Here is a 17,982-nt window from a genome sequence, read left to right as displayed (position 1 = left end):
AATTTCTGGGTGCTGTTGCTAAGTCACTTTGTTTTGAAGTTAAACTGTGTAAAAAAAATTCATTCTAAAAAGGTGAGGATGTAAAAGAGTTTTCTTTTGTTATTCATTTTTAATCTATATGGTAGTAATAAACCCTATTGGTTTATCAGCATCCTTGTAATCAGACCTGTGCGTATCCTGCATTTCTCTACTTATACATAATTCTGTAGTGATAGGTATTTTGTATAATGTAGAGGCATTAAAAGCCATGTCAGATATTTGTGCTGAATAGGTTACCTTATTCACTACTTTATTTGCAGGCCTTAGTGTATGAGCACCCAGGACAGGAATTGGAGATTGAGCTCTTTGATGAAGACCCAGACAAGGATGACTTCCTGGGAAGGTAAATGCCAAGCAAGATACATTTATGAAACTGGCAAAAAATAGTTGTTTGTGTACTTTCTTCTGATTTGAATGTTAATAGATAAAATTCCATGCTTCCTGTGTTTTAAGTATTTTTAGTCCTCGTTTTCTCTTTGCCTGCGACTGCCAGAATCCCTCTTTCTATACGGTGGTACCTCGGGTTAAGAACTTAATTTGTTCCGGAGGTCCATTCTTAACCTGAAACTGTTCTTAACCTGAGGACCACTTTAGCTAATGGGGCCTCCTGCTGCCGCTGTGCCGTCATCATGCGATTTCTGTTCTCATCCTGAAGCAAAGTTCTTAACCCAAGGTACTATTTCTGGGTTAGCGGAGTCTGTAACCTGAAGCGTATGTAACCCGAGGTACAACTGTAAATGAAAGGGGAGAGAAAGCTGAACTCGGCAGAACCTGAAGAAAAATAGTTAACATCTCCAAATGCAGTATTGGCATATACACAGAACAGTTGCCTTTTCAAAATGCCATGATAATGCATGCATGGCATTTTAAAAATACCTACACGCTGAAAAGAAATAAATGTTGTAAGTGTTAGAAGTAACAATATGTTCCTACCTAATTCTTATGCTCTATTGATTTTACTATTGTAACATATATCTGGCATTAGCTGCCTGATACGTTGCTTGAGGAATAAATCATAAAAAGCTCATATGTGCCCTCGTGGAAGCCATGCTCTGTTGTTTGCCCCAGAACACCATGTTATCGCAGTTCAAGGACCTAATTTATGTCTTTTCCACAACAATTGCAAATGTGGCAATTTTCTTCAAAGCTCTTAACAAACAGTCACCCTTTACTTCATATAGACTTACCAATTCCTTTCTTGCCCCATGAGAACTTAGATGCTGTTCTCATTCTACTCATTCTTTATGGACCTCTTCTCCCAATATGAACCAACCCAGACTCTGCAGTCATCATCCGAGGCACTTTTTTGTGTGCTTTCTCCATGAGAGATCTGGAGGGTGGCAACACAAGAACAGGCCTTTTCTGTGGTGACTCCCCATTTATGGAATGATCTCCCTAGCAGGGCTTGCCTGGCGCCTTCATTCTATACTTTAGGTGCCTGGTGAAAACGTTTCTCTGTAACCAGACCTTTGGCTGGTTAGCATTCTATGAGCTTTAAAGTATGTTTGTGGGAGTGGGGGTCATTGGTTTGTTTTATTACAAGCTGTGACCATTTTGCGCATGTCCAATTGACATACAACCTTTCAGACCCAGAAAGGGGTAGGAAGGGCTTGCACAGAATGACCTCATGCACACTTTGCCAACATGCATGGGGGCAAGGACCAGAACCTCTGCGCAAAATGGTCCCCGCCTGTATTATGTGTTCTCATTTTGTATTTTTATGTTGTGAGCCGTCCTGTGATCTTCAGATGAAAGGCGGTATACAAACTTAATAAACAAGAACAACAGCAATAATAAATTATTATAAGGATAGCATAAATATGACTAGATTAACCCACTATCCTTTTTAATACTTCATTGATCCCTCCAACTATACAACTTACAGAAGAGATAATGATATTATTCTAATGTTTTTCTCTCCTAGTCTAATGATAGACCTAATTGAGGTTGAAAAGGAGCGCCATTTAGATGAGGTAAGTCTCTACCTGCTCTTTGGTGGGAAGAGTGTAGCAGGGCTCATACCCTGAGGTGGTCAGCCTACGGTACTTAATCACACTTCAGATTCAAATGTTGAAGGATCTAATGGACCTTCCTTCCAAGATTGCAGCCTCCCTCTGCAGCAGATTTCTACATTTTTATAACACCGTTTCTATGGAACCATTGAAACGCCATCTCTCCTCTGTGTCCATTTATTATGATGGCAGACATTCCGAAGTCATAGAATTGTGGCATGAATGGTCACAGCATGTGGAAGTCACTGATAGTTGTTGGTTAAAATGTTTTTTGTAAGGAAGTGTTTGTACAATGTCTTAAGATTAAGTCATTTTTATTGTTGTGTTTGAGCATGGATTGAATGTAAAAGATAAATGGGAATCATGTTGACTTAGCTGTTTTTGTTGGTTAGTTTCATTATGCTATGTCAGTGCGCCATTTCACAAAGTACCAGTAGTATGTCATGAAACAGGAATCTATAATACCATAGGTTGACATTAGTGGATGGCTTTGTCTCTCACAATCTTTTATTTACTTTGCCTACAGTGGTTTACTTTGGATGAAGTTTCCAAAGGAAGATTGCATTTAAAACTAGAATGGCTCACATTGATGCCTACTGCAGAGAATCTTGATCAGGTATTTTGTTTTACCTTTTTAATACATGATCTCGCAGCTTTAAACAGGGCGTTCTCAATATAGATAAGAACGAAGACCTGGGTCTATACACACACATAAGTCATATTGCTTGATAAACAATGGTTTGTTATTGCGTGTGCAGGAGCCACAGGCTTCCATGCAGCTAGGAAGAGGACTTAAGAAGCTTTTACTTTCTGTTTTACGTAAACTGTGGCTTCCTGTTTTGTCCAAACTGGGATCGTGGTATACAGAAGCCAGCTTCATAAGCCGTGGTTTAGAGTTGGCTTGAATTGATTCAGAGTATATGCTAAACACAGTCCCTGGTTCAGGTAAAACAGAAAGTAGAAAGAAAAATGGTTCTGAACTTAATTCGTTCCAGAGGTCTGTTCTTAACCTGAAGCACCACTTTAGCTAATGGGGCCTCCTGCTGCTGCCGCGCCACCGGAGCACAATTTCTGTTCTCATCCTGAAACAAAGTTCTTAACCCGAGGTACTATTTCTGGGTTAGCGGAGTCTGTAACCTGAAGCATATGTAACCTGAGGTAACACTGTACACGGGAAAATATGGTAATTAACTTGAACATTTCTTTTAAATTATGCCTCTCTTACTTTAGGTTCTAAAAAGCATTCGAGCTGATAAAGATCAAGCCAATGATGGCCTGTCGTCAGCATTGCTTATTCTCTATTTGGATTCTGCGAGAAATCTGCCAGTAAGTCTCTTTGCGGTAATGGTATTTCTCTTTGAGTGATTCCCATTTTTTATTCTGTCACACATTGCTTATTACTAAGCCACTTTGCCTCACTAACTCACATTATGCCATGTTTTTAATTACATTTTCATCTGCATTCTGCAACATTAGCATCTTTTTATAGTAAACACACATTGCGATTGAGTCTGTTTGCGGCGCTGGTCTACCAATTGCATTTTCAGAACTTATAAAAGATTTTGATTAAAGTTGTAGCTTTGAAAGAAAACGCACGAGCAGTCCTATGAAAAGTGTGCCAAGCCCAATAGAAGTATATTCACTTGGATTCAAGAATGGATACTTTGGGGACTTATGTCTGTGCTTTTCTACAGTTAGGGCTGCAGTCTTAGGTATGCTTAGTAAGACTGGTTGGTTTGGGTCCTGACTTTTGTTCCATGAACAGAAGGCATTTCTATGAGTGAAACTCTGCTTCTGTGAATGGAAGATCTTTTGAATCATGGAGCAAAAAAAAAATCAGAGACCCAGGCTGTAACTGAGCGAGCATATTTAGGATCATGCTCCTTGTTTTATGATGGCATTGTTAGGAGTTGGCCACCATTTTGTGAACATGGAGTATGCACATAAAACAAAGCCTTTGTTTACTTCTTCTAAATAGCAGCTCCTATATAGTAGTATAGGCTCCACTTGCTTCAAAACAAAAAAAACCCCCATAATTCTGCAAGTGCAGATCTCCTGCCTATACTTATTTGGATCAAGGCCAACCATTTGATGTGCGTAACTTAATACCATTATTCCTTATAAGAGAATTTCCTGATTTAGGCTGTATGTCTTACGAAGTCTTCTCAGGCACAAAGGGGACCCAAAGATAGGTTTGTGTATATACCAGACAGTGCCATCTTCTGCAGGAGAAGCTGAGCAGAAAGATCAGTTGCCTTTCAGCTATTTTTCTGTATACTTCTGCTGGGCACTTGGGAGCTGCTACTCTCCCAAGAGAAGACACTCTTACATTGTAGGTTGTTCCCTTGCTCTGTTAATGAGTAATAGACTTGGTCATTTTTTAAGGCTGAGTTAAAGACTGCTCCTTCTTGACTCAATTCATATCTGCCTTTTGAAGAGATGGCAAACTTATTAAGGACCTTGAGTCTCCCTGCTCCCTGTTTTCTGCCATGCAGACCAAATTTCAGAAGTGAATTCTGGAATGGCCCAGATTTGTGAATCTCTGGTGATATTTTAAAGACAAAGTAAGAAATGGATATTGGTCTTGGAGTACTTGCTTCTTACACTTGAAACAGTGCTATGCATCAATATGTATACAAGTTACCGTATTTTTCGCCCTATAGGACGCACCACCCCATAAGGCACACCTAGTTTTTTTGGGGGGGGGAAATAAAGGGGGGAAAATGTATTTCCCCCCCCAGGCGCGGGGGTGGGGCGGGGGAAACCCGAGCTTCCCCTGACCCCAGCCCCCAGAACAGGAAACTCTCCGCAAGCCGCAGGAGGCCAGCGCAGGGCTCCCGCGGCTTGCGGAGAGGTGCGCGAAGTCTGGGGGCGCTGGGCTCATTGCGCCCAGCCTTTGTCCTGCAGGCAACTCTCCGCAAGCAGCGGGAGCCCAGCACCGGGCTCCCGTGCCTTGCGGAGAGGTGCACGAAGTCTGGGGGCGCTGGGCTCAGCGCGCCCAGCCTTCCTCATGCAGGCAACTCTCCGCAAGCTGCGGGAGCCCAGCGCCCGGCTCCCGCGTCTTGCGGAGAGGTGCGTGAAGTCTGGGCTTCAGCATGCAGGCAACTCTCCGCAAGCAGCGGGAGCCCAGCATGGGCTCCCACGGCTTGTGGAGATCTGCGGGAAGCCTGGAGAGCGAGAGGGGTCGGTGCGCACCGACGCCTCTCGCTCTTCAGGCTTCAGCGAAAGCTTGCATTCGCCCCATAGGATGCACACACATTTCTCCTTCATTTTTGGAGGGGAAAAAGTGCGTCCTATGGGGCAAAAAATACGGTAATTTTCTCAACAGTACATTTTCTGTGCTGTTATTAAGGTTGCCGGGTGCACTAATATTTTCGTTTTCTGCAATCATTGATACTCAAAGAAGTACTGGTAACTTGTTGCAATCTAAAATGCCGGCGGTGGTTTTCCTGGTGTGTTTGGGGGGCCGGGATTGGGAAAGTGTTGTGCAATGTCTTAAAAAAAATTACATTGTGGTCACATTTTTCTATTTCCTTTCCATTACAGGTTTAAAGGGTTTTTTTTAGTTTTTAGTTTTACGTGGAGAAACTTGAAACTTTTAAATAAACTAATCCATTGGGAACATGATATTCAATTTATATTAATAAGTAACTGGGTGGGTAGTGCATATGACTTTACAGGATCTCATAGCATAATTGAAGTTTACTTGATGGTGTGCTACTTGTTTAAGTAGTAGGGGAAGTGGTATTACCTGCAAATTTACCATTCAAGGGTCTCCTCTATCAGAAACATGTGTAAGGTAATCAGGGTGGGGGGGGGACAGTTCTTGAGCAACGAGTGTAGCCATACACAAAGGATGAGGAACCTACCTATCCAGATGTTGCTGGACTCCAGCTGCCCCTGTCATAGAGGGTTATGGTAATCTGCCAAAGGTGCTCAAAGTTTTGTTGGAAGAGATTGAAGCCTCTCTCTTGCCCAGATAGAACTTGGATCTGTCCAATGGTTTAGTCACACCCACCCCTTTATTTTTTTAAACTCTTCAAAACAGTGATTTGATGATGATAAATGGTATAGGGATTCTCCTTCTACTGTATTAATTTTATTAATACATGGTTGCCGGATATTGGGCCGGTTTGGAGTTATGAAAACACCCTTTGTAAATTATAGTGAAACATACAAATGCGATTAAACACGTTTGCAGAAGGATGTGTAAGTAAAAGGTCCTATGATTTGCTCAAGTGGTACTGTAGATGGAAGCATGCAAACAATTGGGGGGGGGGATGAGTTACTTTGCTGTGTTAATGAGGTGAGACCTACAAATGGCAAAAATGATGACACATGTACCTTTGGTGGTGCCAGTCTGTAATTCCAGACACCTTTGACTGTTTTCCTTAACTGTGCTAATGGTAAAGCTGCTTGTGCATTCATGCTGCCACAACCCTCTGCTTTCTTCTTCCATTTCCATCTTCCTAAAGAGTATCTACGAAGGAAACTTTGGGTGTGGATACTTAAAAGAGAGGAGAGCATCGGGACTAGTCTTTTGTGAAAATACTACCTCACTCTATAGAACACTATTTGTGAGTTCTCGGGTGTTACATGTGTATTATACATTCTCTCTCTTTTGTTTTTTTTAACCCGCCAGAGTGGATTGGTGCAACTAAACCCACTTAACCCTAATAGTGGAATGGTGGAAGCATGCAGTTTTCGTTCACACGCATGGCTTTCTTTTTTAAAGTGTGCAGTGTTGTTATACTTATTGCATTTCCAAACTGTTTTATCAGCTCGGTTTGTTAGGTATGTTTTGTTAATTTTAAACTAGCCTTTTCAAAGATTAGCATGTTTATTCGTTAATCTCCGTGGGTACTTTAGAAGAAATGCAGACGTTTGCTTGCAGCGAAATGAAACTGTCGTGGATTTTAAGAGCCAACCTCTTTTGTGATGCTTTGGAAAATTAAGTGCAAGTTTTGTGGTGTGTTGTACGTGAGGGCCTGGAATCTCCTAGATTTGGTTCAAGTTGCACAATAAAACAGAAGGTTAGTTGTGTGTTCCCCAAGTTACATTTTGTGTTCTGTGCTGCGGGATGGAGGGAGTGTATTCTCCAATGGCCTTTTGTCACTAAGAAAAAGTCCCTGCAGTATTAGTGCTTCTACCAGTCGGAAATAATGACTTCTCTTTTGGAGACTGTGGTTAGAATGCTAATAATGCATTGACAGTTGATGTCAAAATTAACATGCTTTTCAACTCATGGGCTTTTAAAGCAAAACACCTGTTTTCTTCATACGATGGTAAACACTCACATAACATATTTAGATTCTAAACCCAAGAAAGCCTGTAGATGCATTCATAGGCTGCAGTTTGAAATGCTGTGACCATTTCTTAGTCGCATAATCAAAACTTTTAAAAAAAGAGAGGAGTTAGTTGGCCCAGATGTTTTCATTGTGACACCAATGGCCTATTTACACGCAAACTCCTTTATATTGGGGGATCATTCATCAGTGCTTTGTGTGCTAATTCTAGTCTTATATTTAAGCACCAACCTGGTAGCTATAGGTGCAGCTGGGAAACCAAGGAGGCAAGCCCACTCCATTCCCAATGTGGAAATTCAACTTTCTGCCCCTCTTCTGTCAGGCTAGTGTATTTATTACACTATCAGGCAGAGGGCCTTCTTGGTAGTGGCACCTGCCCTGTAGAATGCCCTCTCATAGCCCTGTATAGGGAAGTCTTTAATGCTTGATGTTTATTGTGTTTTTATATTTTGCTGGAAGCCACCCAGAGTGGCTGGGGCAACCAGTCAGACGCGTGGCATATAAATAATGGCCTCGAGTCCTTTTATTCCTTTCTGAATAATCCTAGATGTTTGCATTCATTTTATAAGTCTTTAGCTCATCAGTTTTGCACCTGGTATAACATTTTATAATTTTTTATAAGCAGATGAGTCTTACTTGGAGGGATAGGTACTTATCTCTTCCCTGGCCCTATTCTGGCTTTCAGTGGAACTGAGCTTAGGTGTGAATATCACATTTTAGGATTGTGTGTACATTCTCCAGCTCCATACTAACTTGATTTGGTGTTGAGTCAGATGTTTGCCAAATTGGGTTTGCTTCTAAGTTTCCTTTGAGAACCCAGCTTTAGTTCTGTTACTGAAAATTACTTTAGAAGCACATTCAATATGCTTCTTTTTTCATCCAGGGTAGTGACAGTCACATGTAATGCCAGAGCTTCTTGGCTGTGGTGGTGAGGAAATTTCACACATGGGAGAAAGGTGCTCATAGTCCCACATCCTGCCAATAGCTTTCTCAGCCCCATTTCTGTTGTACGTTGTGCCACATCTTGTGTCTCCCAAGTGCTAAGTTCCCTTTAATGTTAAGTTTGCCTAGATGGGAATAGCTTGTTACAGCCGACAAAGATTGCTCTAGAAAAAAAAATCCAATTTTAACTGCAACTTGAGCCAAATTAAGCTGGAGTTTGTGTTTCCCTTTTTTACTTTAGAAGTGGCTGCCCCCCCTTCTTGTTTTGGATAATTTTAAAGGCTCCTTCCCTTCACAGACATTATAAAGTTTGCATGGCAGCAGCATGCAAAATTGCAATCCCCTATACAACCCATTGCTTTAATTCTGATAACGCTGCCTTCTCAGTTAAAGCAGTTACAGTGCCCATTTGAACTTAACACGATTCTTTAAAAAATAAGAGTACGGCAAAATTTCAGCAGGATCACAAACTTTGAACGTACTCATGACATTTGTGAACCCCTGAAAATAAAGCAGCAAGAACTCTCAGTGACTGAACCTTGCATATCAAGTAGTATGTATAGAAAAAAAGAATGGGGGACCTATGTTTACATGCAACGTAAAATTATTTGGGTTGTTTCTAAACCTTATAGGCCACTTTTTTCTTTCAGTCTATATACATAGCTGTCAACTCTTCCCTTTTCTTGCGAGGAATCCTATTTGGAATAAGGGAATTTCCCTTTAAAAAAGGGAAACGTTGACAGCTATGTCGATATATAATGCACATGGCTATCCTAAGTGGCAAATAGAAACAGGCCAAGTTCCTGCACGTTGTGTTGTCAATTCTTGATTCTTAAGACGCCTTCCCAGGTTGCCAGTAGCATGAGTGTGGTATGTACACAACTCTTTAAAATGCTCCTGCAAAGAACTCTTGATTCAAATTGACCCATTGCTTCAAGAAGAACTTCATGTTCTTGAGTGTACTTATTGGGTTACTTATGGCCCTGGGAAATAAATTTCTTTCTAAGGAGCTATATTCAGAGATAAGAAACTATGTCCATTCTCTCTCTTACCCCCCTGAAGAAGGAAGGACCACAAAACATTGCAGCCCTGTTTACCTCACGTTTCTAGTTCTTTCCAACAGGTTTGTGGGACTGGTTTTTTGTTTTTGTTTCAATGCATGACTTTCACATCAAAACTCATGCTGTACCCTGAAACGGAGACAACTGTATGTGTCTAACAACTTCATACCAGATTATTCCACCCCCGCAGAAAACAGGAAAAAAATCCTGTGCAATTGAATTTTTAAAGAGTTATTTCTGGAACAATCTAACTTTCTCTTCCTGGTTTGGGTTACAGCATGACTGGAGAGTTGCTTCTATTACTGAACAGCAAATGCCATGAGCTTTCAAAGCAGAACTTTCCCATTAAATATTATGTTCTGCTTCAAAACCCCATGGGGGAGAAATGGCACCCTGAACACCTGTTTGCTTTCTTTCAAAGCCCCTTCTCCTATTCAGCTGGTAGCATTGCAGTTTTTCTGGGTAGCTTAATTCTTAATAGCTTGCCTGAGTCACTTCTGGGGTGATGCAGCTATTACCAACATAAAATGAGAAATTCTTAATGGAAATGGTCAGAGGCCAATCTTGTTTAAATCCACTCCTATTCGTACATCTCCAATTCAAAAAAGAAATTTATGTTGCGTCGTACCGCTTTGAAAAGAGAATAATAAGGGAGAAGAATATTAGCCCTAATGGAAAAAAGGTGTCTAATTAGAATACTGGAATTAAAGATAGAATGAGAACAAAAGACGTCGTCGTATTATTTTGAAATAATCATTTTGTTGTTTCCCCTTCATTCCGAGAATGTTCCCCCCCCCCGGTCCCCTGTTGTCCTGTCCTTTCTTAACTGCCATAGAACTGCTTCATTGCATGCCTTATTAACCCTTTGTATGTTCATTTTCTTCTGATTTAAAAGCATAATCCATTAGAGTATAATCCAGATGCCTTGAAGAAGTCTGCTGTTCAGAAAGCCCTGAAGGTAAAGCTAATACACCTTTCCATTTAAAGTCACAACGTTAAATGGAGTCACAGAGTCACCTGTAACAAATTGACATTCCTATGTATTTTTTTGTGCCACAGAACATAATCTTACTACTTGGTACCAGGCATTAAGGCACAGAGTGTTGATCTATCTGTCTGTGAGACAGCACACCGAAAATCGTATCAGTGTAGCATTGTAAACATTAAAACCTTATTATAACTAAGCAAAAACAAAGCTGTAAACAAAGACAAAACTACCAGATTCTACTGCGAATCATGCATTTACTGTATTTAAAGCGTAATCAAATTTATCAGTGATCTGTGATGAAAGCTGAAGTCTTCATAATAAGGCTAGTACAAGGGGCACTTTAAGAATATTACGATTATAGAGTTGGAAACAATCTCAGAAGGTCTAATCCAACCCCCTTCTGATGCAGGAAATCAAAAATTGTTCTGCTTAAAAACCTGTAACAAAGAGGAATCCATAGTAATTCCTTACGTTTAGTCTAAATCATTTCTGTTGTAATTTGAGCCTATTGGTTCATTCCTATCTTCCAGCACAACAAAACATCAAAATGAAATTGATTAGAAACTAGCTTTGTAGACTTACTCATAGCAGCATGTTTCAGGATGACCCTTATAGGTACTGGCCAGAATTCACATAGACAGATAAGCAGTGGCAACCATAAATTGAGTTCTGTCAAGTAGCTGGAGGGTGCCTCCAGTATATTCACCATAGGAGTCATCTTTCCAAAATATGCTTGCAGCACAGAGACACTGAAAGACGTTATTAGTGCCATTGGTTGGAAAGAAAGGATTATTTACAAACGTGTGTATGCATATGCAAATGCCCACAGTCAGCTTCTCCTCCCCTGTGAACAATCTTAACTGGAAGCAGGCTCAAAGGGGATGGATATAATTTTATTTTATTTATTAAGTTTATATATTGGGGGATCACAGGGTGGTTTACAGTAATTGTCCCTGTGGACAGGAAGTTACAGCTTCTTCTCATTGGCTATTATAATAGAATCATTGACTTGGAAGGGTCATGTAGTCCAACCCTACAATGTAGGAATCTCAGCTAAAGCATCCATGGCAGGTGGCCATCTAGCCTCTACTTAGAAACCTCCAATGAAGGAGAATTCACAACCTCCCAAGGGGGTCTGTTCCGTTGTCGAACAGCTCCTACTGTCAGAAAGTTCTTCCTGATGCTGAGTCGGAATCACCTTTCTTGTAAATTGAATCCATTGCTATGGGTCCTACCTTCCAGAGCAGGAGAAAACAAGCTTGCTGTATGTTCCACGTGACAGCCTTTAAGGTATTTGAAGATGGCTATCATATCTCCTTTCAGTCTCCTCTTTTCCAGGCTAAACCTACCCAGCTCCTTCAACCCTTCCTCATAAGGCTTGGTTAGAAACAAGGCCAGCCAAATTAGTGGATCCCATGTGCAAAGATTTAATATTGCTGTTTTGCAGCTGTTGTATGAGGGAGCGTACACTTTATCTTGCTCAATATTCCTGGAATATTTATGCACTGCTTTACAGCATTGGATTAGCAAAATATAAAGAAATTCCCTCTACTGGGAGAGATTTTTATATTCGTAGACAGTTCAGTGCACTGCAAAATACACACTTTGCTTATCCTTCTTCTGTATGATTAAAAAAAAAATTCTTAACTGCAGCATTCAGGAAGACTAAAAAGAGAGTGTAACATAAAGGAAACCTGTGAATAGTGAGAAATAAGAGGGGATAGACGTAACTGTTTGGAAAACGGAAAGTCAGGAACCCAGTAAACAAAAAGTTCTATCTTGTAAAGGTTGGTGGCTGAGAACTTGATTTAATGCTATATACTTCATTCAGTGATCACTAAACCAGTTTCTTGGCAAACAGCCCCATAGTTAATATTTGGGGGGGCATGTTTGGTGAGGTGGTGGAGGGTCAAAGGAACTCTCCTTTTATTCTCCTGAGCACATAGATGATTAATGATATGGCTTATTTCTTTTAAAATTGAGTATTTTGTATGAGAAATGGAATTTGCACTTCAAGATGAATTGCAGTAAAAAAACACCTCAGATTTGATAGGAATCAAAACATGCTGTATGATTCTCCTAATCTAAAAGTTTTAGCTTCATTCAATGAAAGATAATGATCACTAAAAAGAGAGGCATTAACAATAGCTTGTGTACCAATTAAATCTAAATTTTAAAATATTTTTATTCGAAAATTTCAGGACAACAGCTGATTTAATACATGTTTATGAACCTCTAACCATTTAACATAGTTTATTAACCTCTGCTTTTTAAGCATTTTAATTTTCCCCGTGTCTCAAGTTCAAATAAATTTGTTAACAATCTAGGTAATGACTTTTAACAACATTAATAGCTGCTTCGGATTAACTGTATATACTTCTCTTTTTAATGAAAGCGTTTCTGTGAGACATTAATTTAAAGCATGTTAACAGACATTCACGATTGGGGAATGTTCAGTTTCTGTGAAATGATGATAAGTCACTGTTTACTTTTTGCAGTTTGACCTAGTGGTATGCAACTGGGGAGCAAGGCTCAGACATGACAGATGGTTGGGTAAACCTATAAGTAAACCTATAAGATATCATAGCGCACCTCCTTCTTTGCTTCTCCTCCCTCAAAAAACAAAAAACAAAAGATGTTTTATGAGTCTGAAGTTCAGCTTAACCATAATATTCCATCATACATATAATAAAAATAAGCTTTCTAAGCTTGCGCTTTATCCATACCCCCCATCTGCATGCAGACCGCAACATTCATTTATTTTTTATGGGATTTGAAATGCTTATTAACAGATTGAGAGGTTGAACTTTTTGGAACAGTTTCATTCAAAGTGGGGGGGGGGGGAATATGGGAAGGAATTTGAAACTCAGTTGTGTCGGTAGTATCCCTGTACAGAATATTTCAAGGTAGGTGTGTGTGATTGCTGTTTGCCTCATAACCTATAAACAACTTTGTAAAGAATACAAAATAAATGGGTGGAGGGCTGGGTTCGATTGATGGAAAGCCCGAATGAGATATTAAAAGAATTTCATTTTTCCCCCTTCGTCTTCAGTCAGGAAAGAAACTAAATAGCAACCCCAACCCCCTTGTCTTGCTAACGGTTGGACACAAGGCACAAGAAAGTAAGGTAAGCTCAAAGACCTAAATCTACCTTGGATAAATACTGAGGTATTCTTGTGAATTCATTGCTCACAGTTGTTTACGTGTTACACGTAAGAGGAGAGATGTTTGCAGTCCTCCTCCTATTGAGAAGCAGGCTGAGGGCAGGTTAATTTGTTAAACCAAAGAAAAATGAGTGACATTTGTGTTGTAACCCATTCTGAAGGACTGGGCCTTTATTACTCTTGTATCCTACTTTTCCTTCAAAGAGCCCAAGGCCTCTTTAGTCATCCTCATAACCTTGTGAATTGTGTTAGGCTGAGAGACAATGAGTGACTTGCCTGAAGCCACCATCTAGCAACTGAAATGGGGTTTTAAACTTCAGTTTCCTACATCCAAACCCACACTCTTGCCATTATGTTACATAGGCTCTTGGATATGCTGGGAAAGTCATTTAAATCTATTAAGGGGCATTTGATTCACCATGTAAGCTTCCATGTGATTTTTCTAGTCCATATGAACTTTGCCGTTTTTTCAGAGTACAGTATGTGAAAGTTCGAAGGCAGCTGTATAAACTGAGCTTATTCTTAGCCATTAATTGTAATAAACAAACTTCTCCCTACCCCTGAATAGATTCGTTACAAGACCAATGAACCTGTATGGGAGGAAAACTTCACTTTCTTTATTCACAACCCAAGACGGCAAGAGCTAGAAGTTGAGGTAAGATGTCTTTCTCCTCTGAGGTCTTTGCCTCTCCCCTGTTTATACCAGCTCCTGCCCCTAAGTAATCCCTTCCAATATCCCTGGGTTACTTTCCTCCTTCCCCCATCTAGTATTTTGAATCCACCGTTCCTAAAACAGCATGGCAATACAGTGGTACTTCAGGTTAAGAACTTAATTCGTTCTGGAGGTCCGTTCTTAACCTGAAACTGTTCTTAACCTGAGGTACCACTTTAGCTAATGGGGCCTCCCGCCGCCGCCGTGCGATTTCTGTTCTCATCCTGAGGTAAAGTTCTTAACCCGAGGTACTATTTATGGGTTAGCGGAGTCTGTAACCCGAGGTACCACTGTATCTTCCAGATGGGTAGTCATGTTAATGTGTTGCAGGAAGAAAGGTATTTTAGCACCTTACACAGCAATACATTTGTCACGGCATGAGCTTTTGGTTTATGGCACGTTTGAGGCTTTGCCCTGGTGCCATTGACTCTTACTCCCTTGGACATGAAGTTGTGAGGGTGGTTAGCTCTCCTTCCTTGAAAAGTGCATGGAGCAAAAGAAGAAAGTTTGAAAAGCGACATTCTTTCCCCCTTCCCCCTTCAGTTCTGCATCCTTTCCAAGGCTCATATTTAGTCTGTGGGATTCAGCTTTTCCACAGATCCCTTGGGAAAGTGAAGTGTGTGCATTCTTTCTTGCATCTCTAGTAGGGTGAATGATCTGATGAGAAGGGTAGTGGCATTCATGGTACTCTTTCTAAAATCCAAAGGTGGGCCTAAAACGTCAGTGACCTCTGTAAGATTCCCCCCCAAAAAAACAAAAAACCCAATCTTGAGGCTTCTACTCGTTTGGAGGACAAGATCTTAGGTAACCTTGTGTCACTTCTGCAAATGCTGAACAGTTTGCACAATCAAATTTGCTGGAATTTGGATGTCTTATCAAATGGAGCTGAGGGCCATGAATCTAAAGCCCCCCAGTGTGAGCCTTCAAACTCAGCTATTATTGTTTATATCTGAATCATTACATTTTTGTTTTTCTCGGTTCCAGACAGGAGTTTTACTTTAATTCGACTTTGGCAAATTATTGCCTTTTCCATAGAAATACAGTGGTACCTTGGGTTACAGACATTTCAAGTTACGCGATTTTGGGTTGCGCACCAGAATGGGTTACTTCCAGTGCTGGCACATGCGCAGAAGAGCTAAATTCTGCGTATGTGCAGAAGTGCTTAATTGCGACCCGCAGATGCAGCGCTGCGGGTTGCGAATGCTGCGGGTTGCAAACGTGCCTCCCACACAGATCACGTTTGCAACTCGAGGTTCCACTGCAGCACTATTGAGTAAAATACCTGCTTTTCTCTCTGTAACCAGTTAGTGAAGAAGCATGAAGTTGTTGATGTTGATGTTTAAAAAAGGTGTTTTATTGAAAAGTGGCTGATCCTCTTTATGAGTTTGAGTCAGTTTTTATTTAAAATGTTCAGTGTGCTCAGTTTCTTCTCCTTCTCCAATAGGTCAAGGATGAACAACACCAGTGTTCCTTGGGAAACTTCAAGCTTCCTCTAAGTCAGCTTCTTGAAAGTCAAGATCTAACTATGCATCAGAGATTTCATCTTAGCAATTCTGGTCCAAACAGCACTGTAAACATGAAGATTGCACTCAGGGTACATGATCTCAATGAATATATGTTAAAGAACTGGGGTGGTGGCATGCAAATATACGTCCCCAAGTTTGGAAGAAAACAAATTGTATTAAAAAAAGAAAATAAATTGCAGTTCCTTTCTGTACTGCACCAATAAATTAATGCCATGTTCTCTGTTCTGTGGCTTCTAGATTCTTTCTCTTGAAAAGCAAGAGAGGTCTCCAGACCACCAACACTCAGCCCAAGTGAAGAGGCCCTCCGTTTCCAAAGATGGAAGAAAAGGTTCTTTCAAGCCTCAGGTCCCCAGTTCTCCAGCAACTGACTTGAACAAGCACCCAGTTTCCACAACAACAGACACTGATAAAAAGACTGATGTGGTTGAAAAAAGCCATCCCTCTCATCCTAGTCCTCAGTGGCCGACAGATCTCAGCAGAAGCTCATCCAGTCTCCTTGCCTCCAACTTGAGCTATTCTCCCAGCCACCTTTCAGTCAAAGAACCTACTCCAAGTATCGCTTCGGACATATCACTGCCCATTGCCACGCAGGAGCTGCGGCAGCGGCTGAGACAACTTGAAAAGTATGGTCCTGAATTCTTTTTACATTAGGTTTTAGGCTAGGAAGGAACCAGGAAGGCCATCAAACATAATGGATGTGAGGAGCTAGGGTTCCTTACACAACAGGACATGCAGTCTAGACAAGCTTTCATCAACCTGGTGTCCTCCAGTTATTTTGGGCTGTGCAGCTGTGCTAGCGGGCTGATAATAATAATAATATAATAATAATATTTTTTTTATACCCCGCCCTCCCCAGCCAAGGTCGGACTCAGAGCGGCTTACAAGCAATAATAAAAACAAGTTGAATGATTACAACTTAAAAACAAAATTAAAATACAACATTAAAATATTGAAACATTAAAATATTAAAATGTAGCCTCCTCGCAGGAGGAGAAGGAAAGAAAAAAGAAAACGAGGGAGGGAATCAAATTGGCTCCAAGCCAAAGGCCAGGCGGAACAACTCTGTCTTACAGGCCCTGTGGAAAGAAATCAGATCCTGCAGGGCCCTGGTCTCAAGAGGCAGAGCATTCCACCAGGCCGGAGCCAGTGTTGAAAAGGCCCTGGCTCTGGTTGAAGCTAATCTAACTTCCTTAGGGCCTGGAACCACTAGGGTGTTGCTATTTATGGACCTTGAGGCTCTCTGTGGGGCATACCGGGAGAGGCGGTCCCGTAGGTACGAGGGTCCTAGGCCGTGAAGGGCTTTAAAGGTCAAAAGCAGCACCTTAAATCTGACCCTGTACTCCACCGGGAGCCAGTGCAGCTTGAAAAGCACTGGATGAATATGCTCCCATGGCAGAGACCCCGTGAGGAGCCTTGCTGCAGCATTCTGCACCCGCTGGAGTTTCTGGGACAGAAGGGAGTTGTAGTCCAAAACATCTGAAGGGCACCAGATTGATGAAATCTTGTCTAGACTACAGGGTGCGATGTTGCAGCAAACCTATGAACATGGATGAGAAGGTGCCTTCAGCATCCCTATCTAACTATGACTTGAAATAACAAATCCTTCCTGGTTCCGATAATTGTGGTCAATTAGGCTTTGCTTTATGCCCAGAACCTATCTTGTAAGCCTCTCCAGAGGGAATGATACTTTTTCCAAAAACACTGGCATATGTTGACACAGTCTTACTGACCACTGAGAATTACAAACTGAAACTTGGCTTGTGAGGTCTTAAAATAAAGATTATGTAGCTTGATGACAGTTGACATCCTTAGTCTAGAAATAGCAACTATACCTAATTTGCCATTGCACAGAAGATAAATGAACAGTGCAGTATTATCGGATGTAAAAATATTTGTTGCTTCTGCAACTCAGTGGAGTTTTTGACACCAGAGCATATGAGTAAACAGTTCTCATTATTATAGTTGCCTTTGCCTTTGTAGGTATGTCTTTAAATTTACCAACCTAAATTGAACCCCATTCTGATTGGTACACTAGTTCACGTTCTGTTGGCTCTTTCTAACCTAAATGTGAGGCACATAGCGAGGATCCTTTTTCAACTAACATGGAGAGCTCATATTGTCTATTGACTTATCTGTATTCTTGTGCATTTAGTAACTTAGGGGTGTTTCTCCATTCAGATATATAAGCTTCTGAATGTAACAGAATATGTTATTTTGGCTTTACAGCTTTCT

General features: G+C 40.9%; 1 protein-coding gene across 4 annotated transcripts in view; it reads left to right on the top strand.

Annotated features, from left to right (window-relative positions):
* Nucleotides 1-17,982, top strand: part of ESYT2 (extended synaptotagmin 2) — a 71,735-nt gene that overhangs the window by 44,636 nt on the left and 9,117 nt on the right. The window contains exons 10-19 of one of the 4 annotated variants that reach the window (XM_053409493.1): nt 300-382; nt 1,964-2,012; nt 2,578-2,667; nt 3,282-3,377; nt 6,527-6,628; nt 10,256-10,318; nt 13,401-13,475; nt 14,081-14,167; nt 15,669-15,818; nt 15,988-16,373. In XM_053409493.1, the coding sequence (XP_053265468.1) occupies nt 300-382; nt 1,964-2,012; nt 2,578-2,667; nt 3,282-3,377; nt 6,527-6,628; nt 10,256-10,318; nt 13,401-13,475; nt 14,081-14,167; nt 15,669-15,818; nt 15,988-16,373 (1,181 nt within the window). The remainder of the gene's footprint in view (nt 1-299; nt 383-1,963; nt 2,013-2,577; nt 2,668-3,281; nt 3,378-6,526; nt 6,629-10,255; nt 10,319-13,400; nt 13,476-14,080; nt 14,168-15,668; nt 15,819-15,987; nt 16,374-17,982) is intronic. The other 3 variants (XM_053409494.1, XM_053409495.1, XM_053409496.1) reach the window with 3 other exon arrangements.

This window comes from Podarcis raffonei, chromosome 12, assembly GCF_027172205.1.
Source record: "Podarcis raffonei isolate rPodRaf1 chromosome 12, rPodRaf1.pri, whole genome shotgun sequence".
NCBI classification, from domain to species: Eukaryota; Metazoa; Chordata; class Lepidosauria; order Squamata; family Lacertidae; genus Podarcis; species Podarcis raffonei.
Note: the sequence above shows the minus strand (reverse complement) of the source record. Positions and strands in the feature narration are given on the sequence as shown.